The sequence below is a fragment of the Mytilus trossulus genome, chromosome 3 (genome assembly GCF_036588685.1).
Source record: "Mytilus trossulus isolate FHL-02 chromosome 3, PNRI_Mtr1.1.1.hap1, whole genome shotgun sequence".
Classification (NCBI taxonomy): domain Eukaryota; kingdom Metazoa; phylum Mollusca; class Bivalvia; order Mytilida; family Mytilidae; genus Mytilus; species Mytilus trossulus.
In genome coordinates, this window is record NC_086375.1 from 50,893,099 (window position 1) to 50,910,273 (window position 17,175).

The following is a 17,175-nucleotide window of genomic DNA, read 5'->3' on the forward strand; positions in this document are numbered from 1 at the left end:
CAAGCATTTATCATGCCATTTTGTTTTCTCTTTTGATTTGTTTTACAGTTTTGTCCTGCTGGGTGTTCATATAACTTACTTATACAGTTGTTGTTTTTTCATCATTTAAAGCGGACAGTGATCTATATAGTTGTTTACATCCTACCCCTTTGATATCTGGTGTACATTAGTCTCATTGGCAATAATACCACATCTTCTAATTTCTTATTGTAGCTAAAGAACTAAAGATGAACCTCAAAATTACACAAAAGTTTAATTTTAATATTATAGACTGCACTACGGTCTGCAGTATATTTTGAACACAAATAAATATCTTTTCTTGAATGGCCTTGAAGTGAAGTGGAAATTCCAGACAAATCTATAAGCCTGACTGAGATTTCACCAAGATTTAGAAGATTGCATAAATATTGGAACATTCTTTATTCTTTGAAAACCAAATTACATAATCAGACATCTATGCAAGTGGTTAACATGGTAATGTCTGCCACATGGTGTTTACAAACAGACTCTTCCTGGTGAGCAGCATTCAATTTATGTCTCAACAAATTGACTACTTAAAGTACAATGCAGTTTTGGTCTGAAATCTGTGAAATCTTAGCAGTGTTCTAGGATTGCCATTTCCAGTAAGATGAGAATTTCTTAATTTAGACATGAGAAAGTACAATGTTGAGACACTATTGTTCCTTTGGCAATCAAAAATTGATTTTAGATAAAAGTATATTTCAACTTAACTGATAAAATAGGACACTTTTATATAAAATATTGTGTAGACCTTATACATAAGAGGAATTATGATCCCACAAGGAATGAGATTAAGGACACAGGGTTAATCATGATACAAGAAATAAAAGTTAAATCAAAGTGTCAAGTATCAAAGGTTTTTTTGGTCAAACCTTTACATTGGAAAGTTGAAGACAACATAAGATCGTAAAGCACTAGGGTTAAGAGGGTTGTTGTGGGTTTGATATGGACTGTGATTCAACTTTGAAAAATTTGGGAAGATGATTGATTTCATGGCACTCTTAGTTCATCTTTACAGGAGAGAGAATATAATCTAAGATAGAATGGAACCACCTTAAGTCAGTTACATGTTATTCTTTCTCACTTGAAATGGGAGAAATAATTCTAAATTCCAAGCAATTACAACAGAAAAACATTCAATACATTTATAATACAAAGACAACTACATTATATCCAAAATCTTCCTTTTTCCTGTATCTAATTTTAGAGCATTGTGAGATGGTCTAGGTGGTTACATTCATGAAGACAAAATATTATACGATACATATTAAATATATACCTCTTCTCTGCCATAACAAACAAATACATGTATACCAACAGACGCAGCCTCATTCTCAACCAGGCACATGCATGTTCAATTAAGCTAGGCATTCAATCCCAGCATTCCAAGGTCTGAGGGTGGGAAGGGAGAAAAACAATAAATACATACATAATATCCTACCGTCATTGGTTGATTGGGCATGCCTGGTGGATTTGGTGATAAGATGACATGGGTTAGGATCCCATGTTCGTCAACGATCTGTTGAACCATGTGACCTGGTGGCACCTGCATGGGCATGGGTAATGGAGGCCCGTTATTAGATACCATTCTTACTGTAGCAGGACCTGTAATAAAAACAAATTATATTATTCATCTCAAATTTAGACCAACGATGTAAGATCTAACGCAATTTTTTGTTCTTCCCTCAGCAAAAACAAAGCCTAAAGCTTGCTTCTGTGACATTACAGGAACACTGCCTGCACGTGACCATGTACAGTGTCTTAGACCACTTGACCATCTTGCCTACATAAAGCTTAGTTAGATTTCAGTGGTCGATGTAATGCATTGCTTATAGTATTAGACATATATCACTCTTTGTTTTTATGGTCAATAGCAGGACTTAATGTTAAATCTTGAGAAGCATCTAAGCTCTCATTTTTTAACATTCAAACACACCTTGCTTACAGCAATTGTCAATATGATTAGGTATAATGAAATTATTATCACATCAAGTGGCTACTGTTGCCAAACTAAATATTGACCTACAAAAAAGACATTTAAAAACTGACCAGTACCGATGATAAAATAAACCTTCTTAATGTAGAGGAGCATTAAAAACTACTGGGAATGAATTAAATAAATAAAATAAATTATAAAATACAAATGTATTATGACAATTAAAATGATGGTCAATCAGTCAAAATTATAAAAAAAGAAAACTGTTGTATCTTACTTACAATGAAAAAATATGTATTTGAACAAGAAACAATAGATCTTCAATAAATGAATGAGTATTTATCCATCCTAAGAATGTCCTACTTACTGAACAAACAAAAAATATGTAACTTATGTATTAACCTGGGGGTACTAAATAGTCAAGACACAAATAGTCATGTAACAACTATTTCATATGGAGACATACAAATTGATTTCTGACTAGTTGACATTAACATTTGTCTATTAAGGATACTATAATCAGTTATATAATTCACTTATCATATTTCATAAATACTTAATCTACATTTTATCATATAATTTAAATATAATTTAATTTCTAGATGGATGAATAATCTGTAGATAGTTTAAATTCCTCTTGGGGGATCTCAAATTAGATTTTTTCTACACAACTTGATGCCAATATAGTTTTCATAAATTATGTACGGGTACTAGTTTTTTTTTATGACAAACTTTTGAACATTGTTATCTGATTGCACTATACAGAAATTGAAGTATTTATAGTTGTGTCTCATCTCATGATCCCATCTGGGCCTTCAGATCAAGTGACTTTTATAGATATACTCACGATAATATATACATAATAAATTGCCAGAAACTATATTATTATGGTCATTTTCATGTAAACATGATGCAGCATTTTATGTGTCCCCAAAAACAATTTTTAATAGTAGTTAGTCATGCTGTAGATTCCCTATTATACTTCTTTAAGGGGGCTCGCGGGTCTAAATGATTTTTTTTATTTAATATAGGATTTCTCTTTATTTTTCTATAAATGAACTTTATCTTATACTAAATAGAACTAGAGGCTCTAAAGAGCCTGTTTCGCTCACCTTGGTCTATGTGCATATTAAACAAAGGACACAAATGGATTCATGACAAAATTGTATTTTGGTGATGGTGATGTGTTTGAAGTTCTTACTTTACTGAACGATTTTGCTTCTTACAATTATATTTATAATGAACTTTGCCCATTAGTAACAGAGAACTATATTTGGTTAAAATTTACATAAATTTACCAAATTAATGAAAATTGATAAAAATTGACTATAAAGGGCAATAACTCCTTAAGGGGTCAATTGACCATTTAGGTCATTTTGACTTATTTGTAGATCTTACTTTGCTGAACATTATTGCTGTTTACAGTTTATCGCTATCTATAATAGTATTCAAGATAACTAAAAACGGCAAAATTTCTTTAAAAATTACCAATTGGAGGGCAGCAGCCCAACAACCAGTTGTCCAATTCATCTGAAAAATTCAGGGCAGATAGATATTGACTTTATTAACAATTTAACTTCTTGTCAGATTTGCTCTAAATGCTTTGGTTTCATAGTTATAAGCCAAAAACTGCATTTTACCCCTATGTTCTATTTTCAGCAGTGGCGGCCATCTTGGTTAAATGGCCAGGTCATTGGACACATTTTTCAAACTAGATACCCCAAAGATGATTGTGGCCTAGTACTTTCAGTAGAGATTTTGTAAAAGATTACTTAGATTTATGAAAAATGGTTAAAAATTGACTATAAAGGGGAATAACTCCTAAAGGGGTCAACTGACCATTTCAATCATGTTGACTTATTTGTAAATCTAACTTTGCTGAACATTATTGATGTTTACAGTTTATCTCTATCTATAATAATATTCAAGATAATAACCAAAAACAGCAAAATTTCCTCAAAATTACCAATTCAGGGGCAGCAACCCAACAACAGGTTGACTGATTCATCTGAAAATTTCAGAGCAGATAGATCTTGACCTGATAAACATTTTTATCCCTGTCAGATTTCCTCAAAATGCTTTGGTTTTTGAGTTATAAGCCAAAAACAGCATTTTACCCCTATGTTCTATTTTTAGCCGTGGCAGCCATCTTGGTTGGTTGACCAGGTCACGCCACACATTTTTTAAACAAGATACCCCAAAGATGATTGTGGCCAAGTTTGGTTTAATTTGGCCCAGTAGTTTCAGAGGAGAAGATTTTTGTAAAAGATTACTTTAATTTACGAAAAATGGATAAAAATTGACTAAAAAGGGCAATAACGCCTAAACGGATCAACTGACCATTTCAGTCATTTGACTTATTTGTAGATCTTACTTTGCTGAACATTATTGCTGTTTACAGTTTATCTCTATCTATAATAATATTCAAGATAATAACCAAAAACAGCAAAATTTCCTCAAAATTACCAATTCAGGGGCAGCAACCCAACAACCGATTGACCGATTCATCTGAAAATTTCAGGGCAGATAGATCTTGACCTGATAAACATTTTTACCCCATGTCAGATTTGCTCTAAATGCTTTGGTTTTTGAGTTATAAGCCAAAAACTGCATTTTACCCCTATGTTCTATTTTTAGCCATGGCGGCCATCTTGTTTGGTTTGGCGGGTCACGCCACACATTTTTTAAACTAGATACCCCAATGATGATTGTGGCCAAGTTTGGTTTCATTTGGCCCAGTAGTTTCAGAGGAGAAGATTTTTGTAAAAGTTAACGACGACGGACGACGACGACGACGGACGACGGACGACGACGCCGGACGCCGGACGCCAAGTGATGGGAAAAGCTCACTTGGCCCTTCGGGCCAGGTGAGCTAAAAATGAAATAAAAAAATGGGGTCACCGTTCATTTACGCTCACAATCTGCCTTCGAAAGAAGTATACATTTTCGTTGATGTCCTTTTTTTCTGTTGAACTAATAGGAGAAAAAACGGTAATATCGAAATAAAAAAAGAACTAAATTACAGAAATCGCTCAAATTTTACAATTAATTAGTTTATGTACAGCTTATTTGAAAACAACAATAAAAAATATAGGTCACCGATAAGTAAAAAAAGATATTTCAATTTCAATGCCAAAAAATGGCATTTTTGCACCAAAGGGAGATAATTTGGAGCTTTTTACACGATATCTACATTTTAAAAGTCACCTGGGGTCAACACAAAATGATTTTTTGGAACGATTTTTGTACCAAATGATAAGGTTACAACTATTAAAGGTTATGAATAAAATTTGTATTGAAAAATTAATGTTTATTTTTTTTCTGAAAATCTTATACCCGCGGAGCCTCCTTAAGGTACCAATTTTCGATGATTTGATGGGTAAACTGCAATGATCCGTGCATTTATTTGTACAACAAAGTATACATGTATCATAGGATTGTACGCAAACTTTGGAAAGACTATGAAATCAAGTACATGTGTGCCAACACAAATGTATTTTTCTTTTCACCAGAGGGGCTCTTTTCACAAAACATTCTTGTGACAATAATTATGTGTAAACACATATATACATTCTGTTAAGCTCAGAAAATGTTTGTAGTATTCCCACAGAAAACAATTGATTATAGTACCTAATTGTTGGAACAGCAGACTTATAACATTGTCAAATGACATTACCCTAATGATCGATAATAAGTCACTCATTTCATAACTGACTATTTTATGATCAGTCATTGTATTTCTATGTTAATCAAGGGATAAAAGGAGGTCAGACGTCTCGCCAAGGTCAATGGTAAATTTTCATCTTTCATTAAACATATCAGACCTTTGATTCAGATTAAGTTGAAAATTGAGAAAACATTAGCCCTTACCAGTCCAGAGGACACCGAGGCAACACTTTGTTCATAAATGTAGTATTGTAGTATTCCGAAACAATTGTTCTTTCTACTGATAATTACATCTAATGAACAAAAATTAGTTCTCCAAGAAATTTTTATTTCTAACCAAACATGTAGACTACAAATCAGAAAATGAGTTGCTAAGAAGATAATATTTGTATTGGCTTTGGCTATCATTTGATGACATGGTGCATGGAAAGATATTGTAAAATAGATGAAAGGATAGCCTATTCTTTCCCATGTGCATCTATTTCTTTTGATCTTCCCTTGCACCAGTATAAGAAGATTTATCTTAATGCACTTCATCTTCATGTTCACCCCTCTAAAAGTACGTAATTTGTTAATTACAAGGTTAAGATGTTGACTCTTTGTAAAAAGGCAATCTAGACTAATTACTTTCAGTATTAATTGAATACTATAACAATTCTGGCATCAAATTTCATGTTAATGACCTGTCAGTAATTAAAAAATCAACTTTCCTTTAGATTTATCTACCCACATCAATTGTTCCTCATCAGTGGAAATAATGTGATAAATAATACTTCTACAGAATTTTTATATGGTACCAGTTTTGGAAATCTTTTAATTATATTAATTACTGTTTCAGAGTATAAAAAAAATCATGAAAAAGTATTTTTATATTTTTTTATATTTCAAAATGAAGTCTTATGAGATTTATTATATCTTCTGTAACCTGTAATTATTATTTAATGTGGTCAATTTATATATGGTTATTACGGTGATTACTTTTCTAATTGTATTAAAAATTGCATCCTATGATTCATTATTTTTAATTTGAAATATTCATGGAATAGAGCTGTCAATTGTATTTCCAAGTCACCGAAAGGCGCGGGCGAAGTCAAACTTTTTAAAGAACAATAAAATTGTTTCATTCATGAAGGCATGATTCAAGCTTTGCAATGACCATGAACAGGAAACAAATGTTGTCATGTGATGGTTTATAATTTGAAGTGGAGGAAGACAGACACTTATAGAAGAAAAATTGTGACCAACAAATATCCTAATGTGACCTAAAAAAATATGATGTTCAGTAGTTGTTATTTGTTAATATGGTTCATAAGTGTTCTCATTTTTTATATAGATTAGACTGTTGGTTTTCCTGTTTGAATAGTTTTACACTAGTAATTGTTGGGGCCCTTTATAGCTTGCAGTTTGATGTGAACCAAGGTTCTGTGTTGAAGACCATGTTTTGACCTATAACAGTTTACTTTTAAAAATTGTAACTTGGATGGGGAATTGTCTCATTGGCACTCATACCACATCTTCTTATACCTAATAAATTATGTTTATTTTTTCTCTGCAAAAATCAAAGTTTCTACACCCCACAGTTACAAAAATAATGTTCATGTAAGCATGTTACAGAATTCCCATAACCGATAAAACAGAAACTTGTCTCACTTCAATAATAATATCAGGTTTTTTTTCCTTTGACAGAAGATTGCCATATGTTTAATATTAAAGTTCATGACTAATGGAATCTAGACCTTCATTATATAATAGATCCATCAAAAGTTGGAGCCAATATAGGAAGTAGTTAAAGACACTAAGCCTCATTCTATAAAATAAATCATATATGTCCATCAGTACAAAATAAAATGGCAAAGAAAAACAATGAGTTATGTAATCTACTGCACCATTTCTAATGTCATGACTTATTATTTTGCTGACTCATACTTCTCTCCCAGACTAACTTCATCAAGGTTTAGATAAGTGACATTACAATTTCTAGATATGACAGAAAAAAAATCAAAGAAGTGAACAATTACATTGGTTCTTGATAAATCAATTATGACCAATGTCTAGTCAGTGTGTGTTGGCCTACAGACTCTGTGATTAGCTGTCTCACACAACATATCAAGATATTGCAGCCTTCAATTAGAGCTGCACTGCAAAATACAAATACTAAAACACCTGCCGATCTGCACAATCAGTAGCCAAAATCTGAATTCAAACCGGAAAAACATATATTATTATAAAATTCTTCTTGTCAACGGTTCCTTATTTCTAGAAGCAAATATTTTTTGAATTTATGTTAAGTAAATAAGATTGAATGAATCTATTTCCCATGATGTTGCAAATAAACAGAGAAATGGAATTGATTTTGCAATAAATCTTAATCATAAAATGCAGTCAGCTGCCTCCCAGAAGCGCTCAGATGTCTGCAATCTTGATAATTCCTATATCTTTAACATAAAATCCAGCACATGGAGGATTCAAGGTTTTGGCTAATAACCACAGTAACTGTCAGTTTCACCAACACACCCATTTGACTTACTGCTTTTTAAAGTCAATGCCCTTTTTCCTATATAGTTTCAAGACATTTATTTCATGTAACTTGAAATAACATTGCCTAGTGGTATAACATAGTACCTTGCAACAGATGCTGTCTTTAGACATACAAATGGCAGTATTGGTGCTTTAACAATGAGCAAATTTTAACTTTTTGAAAATATCTAAATCAGTAAAAATAAAGCACATACAAGCATACAGGAAAAGACATAACGTTACTACAGTACCTTTTTCAATACCTGTTTACAATTTTAGAATTGTGTAAATATAAGTACTGTTCACATGCCTTCAACATCTCTGTGTATAAATATGCATTTATTAAATAAATGAATCCCCTAATTCAAAAATATGATGTTTGGCTTGAAAGAATAGCTTTTTAATATCTGTAGAGATTTGGGTTTTGCAAACATTGCAAAAATTTCACTTCACAAATGGTGACGACAAATGATTGATCAGACACATTAACTTACAAGTATTTGTTGATAAAAACTGGCACTGTAAATTACTCTTTGACATATAGATATATTTGCTGTGTGTATTCCCAAGAATTTGGTTTGTATGTCACTGACATTTCATGTTATTTATAAATCACCAGCTGTTACTACTTATCATTTCTGTTGCTAAAATATTTTCTATTATTTCCATGCTGTGTATATGTGCATACAGATGTCTGTTTACATTCTTAATTGCATGACAAATCTGCAAAATATTTTCAAAAGAGATTTGTCTCTTAAATAAGACATTGTATTTTGCCAAAGATTTTGCAGAGTAACTATGAATGTTATATGTATCGAAAGCAAGCAGTGTCTATGTATGTGTTTTATAATAATGGCTGGTTTGAAAATTTGAAAAATTTGAAAAACCGAGCAAGTCTGACTGGGTAATTTTACATGCTTTCATGGAAATGGTGGACTGAAAGGCAAATAAACCAACCCACTGTAATGACGGTTTACAATTCCAATTAATTTATGATAGAAAGTTATGCCAAAATCAACAGGACTTTTGCATCCCTGACAGACAAACGAATCTAAGAAATAGCTGTCCAGCAAATATTACAAGTGCAACCTACCATTGTAGAAAAATCAAAAACAGAAAAAAAAGAGAACTGTATTAAACTTTTAAATTGCAAAAACTTCATATGAAATAAACCAAATCATTTTTCATCATGATCTATCATTATTATACTTCCTAAATTTCTTATTTTGTTGCATTTGAATTTTCACATTTATTCAATAGAATGTACACATGTAACTTTAGAGTATTTCATATGCAACTTTTCAGTAGTCAAGTGTGTTACATCTATGTCTTATTTTAGAACATGCAACTGTCAGAGGTGGATTTAGGGGGGTGGGGGGAGGCCTTTTTTTGGAAACAAATTTAGTTGCTTATATAGGGAATCAATGAAGCATGACTGGAGCAGGCCCCCCTCTTAGGCAGTCAGTTGGCCCCCACTTATGAAAATTTCTAGATCCGCCAGTGACTGTCTCAATTTAATGGGTCTGTAACTTCAAAAAGGTTTGTTCACAATAAAACCTTTTTTTTTAAATTTACAATAAATAAAGAGAATCATATATTGGAAGTATAATTACTCCTTAATAATGTGGTTGTTAATTCCAAATGTCTAAATACATACTATGATAATATTACTATCTTAATATGATCATAATTGATCAACTAGAACTGCTCCAAAGTTAATCTCATTGAACTGTGCATGACCAATTGATTTTTGTTACTTGGAATATATAACTGGACAAATGTAAATCAGGATGTGCTTTCTGTAATGTCTGATTAACCAGTTATATTTCAGCATTCTTATGTTGTGATACCACAATTTCCACATTGTTTTCAGCATTGGTATATCGTGACGTCCTAATTCCAGTATTGTTTTCAGCATTGGTATATAATTCGAGTATTGTTTTCAGCATTGGTATATCATGACGTCATAATTCCAGTATTGTTTTCAGCATTGGTATATCATGACGTCATAATTCCAGTAGTTTTCAGCATTGGTATATCATGACGTCATAATTCCAGTATTGTTTTCAGCATTGGTATATCATGACATCATAATTCCAGTATTGTTTTCAGCATTAATATATCATGACGTCATAATTCCAGTATTGTTTTTAGCATTGGTATATCATGACTTCATAATTCGAGTAATGTTTTCAGCATTGGTATATCATGACGTCATAATTCCAGTATTGTTTTCAGCATTAATATATCATGACGTCATAATTCCAGCATTGATTCAGCATTGGTTTATCATGATGTCATAATTCCAGTATTGATTAAGCATTGGTTTATCATGACGTCATAATTCCAGCATTGATTCAGCATTGGTTTATCATGATGTCATAATTCCAGTATTGTTTTCAGCATTGGTATATCATGACTTAATAAATCCAGTATTGATTTCAGCATTGGTATATCATGACTTCATAATTCCAGTATTGTTTTCAGCATTGGTATAACACGACTTCATAATTCCAGTATTGTTTTCAGCATTGGTATATCATGACTTCATAATTCCAGTATTGTTTTCAGCATTGGTATATTATGACATCATAAAACCATCTGCATTGTATACACAATACTTTTGAGACTTTAATGACACTAAAAGTTCTTGCAATAGAAATAACAACATATTACTCTGTCTTTATTAAAACTAATTTCCATCCAAGTCTAAAAATCGTTAATTTGCCTTTAATTTTACTGGGTCATATTTCTCTTGTCAAAATAATGCAACATGTTGAATGTAAACATTGATTTTCCCTCTTTATTATTTGAAGAACTATCGATTAAAAAAAGATGGTAAATTTGTTGTGGAAATAAACATAAAAATACAATCGATGTTCATTTGGACCTATTAGCACAGCATCAGAATTGACAATTACTGCAGAGTTTCTAGTGACAATTCCTTTCATCCATTCAACTAGTTATAGTGTTTGATTGTTGTCAAATCAATGCTTGTTTTGACTGGGACTTCTGATGTTACACAACTGCTGATAAAGCATATCTTTCAAAATCCTAGAATATCTCCTATACCCCCAAACAGTTGCTGCACACTATTACTCTTTATGGATATGATTATTTTTTTGTGTTCACAATAGTTTTCCTTAGACTTTAATAATACACACAGTGTGTTTCCTTTGCTCACTTTTCTGAGTTTTTTTTCTGATTTTTTTACTGAGTAGAATCATTATAATTTAAAAGTACCTATATTTTTAATAGAGTAATATCTAACACAATTGAAGGATGAAAAGATCTGACTTGGACCATGATCCAAAGATGAGAAAATGCAGACTTTTAAAGACCTTGTCTTGTGAATACACTATCAGCATTCAATACTTAAAATTTCAGAAATATAAACGCTGACAACATGTCTTTTATTATAGGACTTTGTTTTAAGAACAGCAGTCAGCTAGATACAATAATACTTAATGTTTTTTTCTTCTTGGAGCTCTAGATTGGCCACCTTTCGATTTCAACATGAAAATAGGCAATGAGCACATGATCATATGCCTATATATTTTATTTTAATTTAATTTTACTAGCAAGCCCATTTTCCTTTCCATGTAATTAACTAGCTCTGTTTAAATCAGATTGAATTAGCAGACCAGTATATCACTTCTTTGTTTAATGTAAGTTCACTGCACCCACTGTGGCCATTCACCTTTAACCTCCGACAACTTTAACCTGTATAATGATCTAAGAAAATGTGTTTTACTGCAAGTTACATTTGATGTTTAACAAGCTTTCTATGTTGGTTTTTCCCTCAATTAAACTCAACAGGTACATGTGAAACATATGCTCTTTTATTCTACTAAAATAAAATCTGATCCATATATTTTTTGGTCATGTAACTAAGAAAAGTACACAATCAACGTACAAAAATGTACTCTTTACGAACAGTCTCACTATTGTATTAAATTTCAAATATCTTATTTCAATTTCTATATAACGAAGGAGTTGGAAACAGCACACAATATTCATTGTGATATTTTTGACAAACTCACTATGAGTTAATCTTTGAAGAATTGTATAGCAGGTTTCTACTATTTGATCTTGTTGATCTGGCTTGTTAAAGTCAGATATTATATGGTATGACACTTAGCCTTGTCCTTAGTATACCCCCAAGAAAAACTACAAGATCCCATGTCATGTAAAAACTAGAGGCTCTAAAGAGCCTGTGTCGCTCACCTTGGTCTATGTGCATATTAAACAAAGGACACAAATGGATTCATGACAAAATTGTATTTTGGTGATGGTGATGTGTTTGAAGTTCTTACTTTACTGAACGATTTTGCTTCTTACAATTATATCTATCATGAACTTTGCCCATTAGTAACAGAGAACTATATTTGGTAAAAATTTACATAAATTTACCAAATTAATGAAAATTGTTAAAAATTGACTATAAAGGGCAATAACTCCTTAAGGGGTCAATTGACCATTTAGGTCATGTTGACTTATTTGTAGATCTTACTTTGCTGAACATTATTGCTGTTTACAGTTTATCGCTATCTATAATAGTATTCAAGATAACCAAAAACAGCAAAATTTCTTTAAAAATTACCAATTGGAGGGCAGCAACCCAACAACCAGTTGTCCAATTCATCTGAAAAATTCAGGGCAGATAGATATTGACTTGATTAACAATTTAACTTCTTGTCAGATTTGCTCTAGATGCTTTGGTTTCATAGTTATAAGCAAAAAACTGCATTTTACCCCTATGTTCTATTTTTAGCCGTGGCGGCCATCTTGGTTGAATGGCCAGGTCATCGGACACATTTTTCAAACTAGATACCCCAAAGATGATTGTGGCCTAGTAGTTTCAGTGGAGATTTTGTAAAAGATTACTTAGGATTTATGAAAAATGGTTAAAGATTGACTATAAAGGGCAATAACTCCTAAAGGGGTCAACTGACCATTTTGGTCATGTTGACTTATTTGTAGATCTTACTTTGCTGAACATTATTGCTGTTTACAATTTATCTCTATCTATAATAATATTCAAGATAATAACCAAAAACAGCAAAATTTCCTCAAAATTACCAATTCAGGGGCAGCAACCCAACAACCGATTGACCGATTCATCTCAAAATTTCAGGGCAGATAGTTCTTGACCTGATAAACATTTTTATCCCATGTCAGATTTCCTCAAAATGCTTTGGTTTTTGAGTTATAAGCCAAAAACTGCATTTTACCCCTATGTTCTATTTTTAGCGGTGGCGGCCATCTTGGTTGGTTGACCAGGTCACGCCACACATTTTTTAAACTAGATACCCCAAAGATGATTGTGGCCAAGTTTGGATTAATTTGGCCAAGTAGTTTCAGAGGAGAAGATTTTTGTAAAAGATTACTTTAATTTACGAAAAATGGTTAAAAATTGACTATAAAGGGCAATAACTCATAAACGGGTCAACTGACCATTTTGGTCATGTTGACTTATTTGTAGATCTTACTTTGCTGAACATTATTGCTGTTTACAGTTTATCTCTAACTATAATAATATTCAAGATAATAACCAAAAACAGCAAAATTTCTTCAAAATTACCAATTCAGGGGCAGCAACCCAACAACCGATTGACCGATTCATCTGAAAATTTCAGGGCAGATAGATCTTGACCTGATAAACATTTTTACCCCATGTCAGATTTGCTCTAAATGCTTTGGTTTTTGAGTTTTAAGCCAAAAACTGCATTTTACCCCTATGTTCTATTTTTAGCCGTGGCAGCCATCTTGGTTGGTTGACCGGGTCACGCCACACATTTTTTAAACTAGATACCCCAATGATGATTGTGGCCAAGTTTGGTTTGATTTGGCCCAGTAGTTTCAGAGGAGAAGATTTTTGTAAAAGTTAACGACGACGGACGACGACGACGACGGACGACGGACGACGACGGACGACGACGGACGACGGACGACGGACGCCAAGTGATGAGAAAAGCTCACTTGGCCCTTCGGGCCAGGTGAGCTAAAAAGAATGCAAAAGACATTAGATTAATGAGCCCAGATTGTATTTACCTTTTACAAACATGTATAAAAAGAATGCAATATCTATAAAGAGAAGAAAAGATTAATGACCATGGATTGTATATATACCTTTTTAAACAACATGTCATCTGTTAAATATTCCTTTTAAATAAAAACATTTACTTTGTCTGGAGGTCATCAATGTTTCCTATACAAAATTGTAAGAAGACAGTTTATACCGGTTACGGATATCAGTTTACATGCTTAATAATGAGACATGTACACTGGATAAACCTTGTAAGCACACTGATGATGAAGACATTATTGTCAGTAGTGCCTTAGCAGTGCCAGGATGTAATGGTCAGAAATAAATACCACCCAACCAAAGATGTGTACTTTCTTTATACATTTCATCACCGTCTATGTACATGTATTATTATTTAGATATTGTCTATGTCTGTAGCACTGATAATTAGTTTCCGAAACTAATGCTGTATCTTAAAAGAAAAGTCTCTACTCTAGGTACTTTTTTTACATAAAAAAAAAAATCCATGTTGTTAAATTCCATATTCAATGTACACTTTTGTCTAGAGAAAAAAAAAAAAAAATGCTGATGGGTTTTGCTCATTGTTCCTTTATGTTACAAGGATGTTTTCTAGAACTTCATGGCTTTTTTTTATATCCACTTTTTCTAAGTAACAGAAATGCAAACTTGGTTAAGCACTGCATCTTTATTTACAGTTATTTCCCTTCAAGTACAGGTTATTTCCCTTTATGTAAAAGTTATTTCCCTTTATCATGTTCATGTACAGGTTATTTTCCTTTATATACAGGTTATTTCCCTTTATGTACAAGTTATTTCCCTTTATGTACAAGTTATTTCCCTTTATGTACAAGTTATTTCCCTTTATGTACATGTTATTTCTATCATGTACAGGTTATTTCCCTTTATGTACAGGTTATTTCCCTTTATGTACAAGTTATTTCCCTTTGTGTACAAGTTATTTCCCTTTATGTATAGGTTATTTCTATCATGTACAGGTTATTTTCCTTTATATACAGGTTATTTCCCTTTATGTACAAGTTATTTCCCTTTATGTACAAGTTATTTCCCTTTATGTATAGGTTATTTCTATCATGTACAGGTTATTTTCATGATGTAAAGGTTATTTCCTGTATATCTCCCTCAAGCCTCCAAGGAGTTCCTAAATTATAGGAATTATTCTGTACTATGATCATCTGGACACTACTTTAAGCATCTCCAAGAAAGACTTATAAAAAAGCCAATATGTTGTAAAATTTAATGAGGTGTAGTACTGACTGGTATACAGGCCTATTATAATTATCATGTCACTAGTTATCAGGATGTATATAGATCATCATGTCTGTCTGTAGAGCTTCCTTTTATTAAGGCCACATCATAGGTAATTCTTAGATTTGATTCCAATCTTCTTAACAACTCAAAGTTTAATCTTGAACTCAGGGTGATCAGTTAAAAAAAACTTTTGACATTTGCAGAACGGAGCAGGACAGAATGTAAAGTACCATTACACATGTTACAGAGTTTAATATTTTAAGTACTGAAGTGAAATTCATTATGAAAAAGGTGGGAAAGTTAGTTGCATGCAATGCCGATCAGAGTTAGTATATAGTAAACAATGCATTTGTTTATAATCTGTCATTTTATAAGATAAGTATTGCATTTGTTTTTGAGAGCTTCAAGTTTACTGTGAATGATAGTTGGTGTTGACAAGATTATAAGTTTATGAATCAGAGTTCTGTTTCACTCAGCTGTGATGTCTCTCTTTCACAGGTACAAGGAGCTCTAGGGGGTCTCAGGTAAACAGAGGTGATATATATGTAAACTATTGGCACCTTCCTCACAGTGGTTTCCTCTAACAACTTAAATTTCCATATAGAAAGTTGCAACAACCCCTCAAAAATACAAAGTTTCATACAGGGAATATTCTTATAATAGACTTCCAGTGTAAGATTTTGAACTTCATGTGAATCATGCATTTGTCATACATGCACAATGGTCCCAAGTACAGGGGCGGATCAAGCCATTTTAAAGGGGGGTCTCAACCACGGACAAAAGGGGGGTCCAACTATATGTCCCATTCAAATGCATTAATCTGCCAAAAAAAGGGAGGGTTCCAAACTGACAAGATATCAAGTTGAGTTGGAAATGAAATTATTTCCTTTCTGATTCACCATCTGGTGAACTTATAATAAGATGTTACTATCCATCAGAGTTCAAGTGAGGTCACAGAGTCAGTAATTATAGGTACACTTATACTCATATAATAAGTAGGTCAACCAGACTAAAGTTCAAGTATTTCCTTTGATATTATAGACAATTTGATGTTGAGTGACCATCACTCATTCTATCTACTTCAAGAGAGAAATAAAATGAATTTTAGTAATCTGAACTTCACTTGTTTAAAACATTTATCATATATTACTTGTGTATATTAAGTTTGCATTTTAACCTGTTAAGGTTTCACTTTTTGCAATAAAGTCAAATTATCAAAAAAATGTTAATTCGGCAAAATATTTAAGACAATTCTCAACAAAAAAGCCTGAATGCACTGAGAATTTTAATAATAACATATGAGGAATTTTTCAAACTTAACCTTAATCTTTCTTCCATTATAACACAGTTCTAAAAGTTTAAGAGAGGGATTTTCTTGCACAAGATATTAAAAAAAATTTGTAACTGTCCAACAGCAACCTTTACAAAAATCACTGTATTATACTGCATTTCCCAGAATTTTTCTATAGGGTTTAATTTTTGTATCTTGATAGGATATACAAATGTAATTATTGCAATCTTCTATTTCAAATAATTGTCAATACACTGACAAGCAAAAAAATACAAATTTATATTGAATCATACTTCCTAAACTGATATTGCAAAAAAAAAATGGTGCCTACATTTTCTGGTAGTTGGCCAATGTTACTTATCAAGCCTTTGAAGTTTTATCTGTTTTACAGTTAATTGATGTAGGTAGGTATACAGACACACCTTT

At 32.2% G+C, this 17,175-nt stretch overlaps 1 protein-coding gene across 8 annotated transcripts in view; it reads right to left on the reverse strand.

The window, feature by feature from the left end:
- Positions 1-17,175, reverse strand: part of LOC134711759 (fibronectin type-III domain-containing protein 3a-like) — a 110,571-nt gene that overhangs the window by 41,330 nt on the left and 52,066 nt on the right. For 4 of the 8 annotated variants that reach the window (XM_063572615.1, XM_063572617.1, XM_063572618.1 and 1 more), the window contains one exon: positions 1,451-1,626. In XM_063572615.1, the coding sequence (XP_063428685.1) occupies positions 1,451-1,626 (176 nt within the window). Of the gene's footprint in view, positions 1-1,450; positions 1,627-2,238; positions 2,331-17,175 lie in introns of those variants that run through there. The other 4 variants (XM_063572616.1, XM_063572620.1, XM_063572622.1 and 1 more) reach the window with 3 other exon arrangements.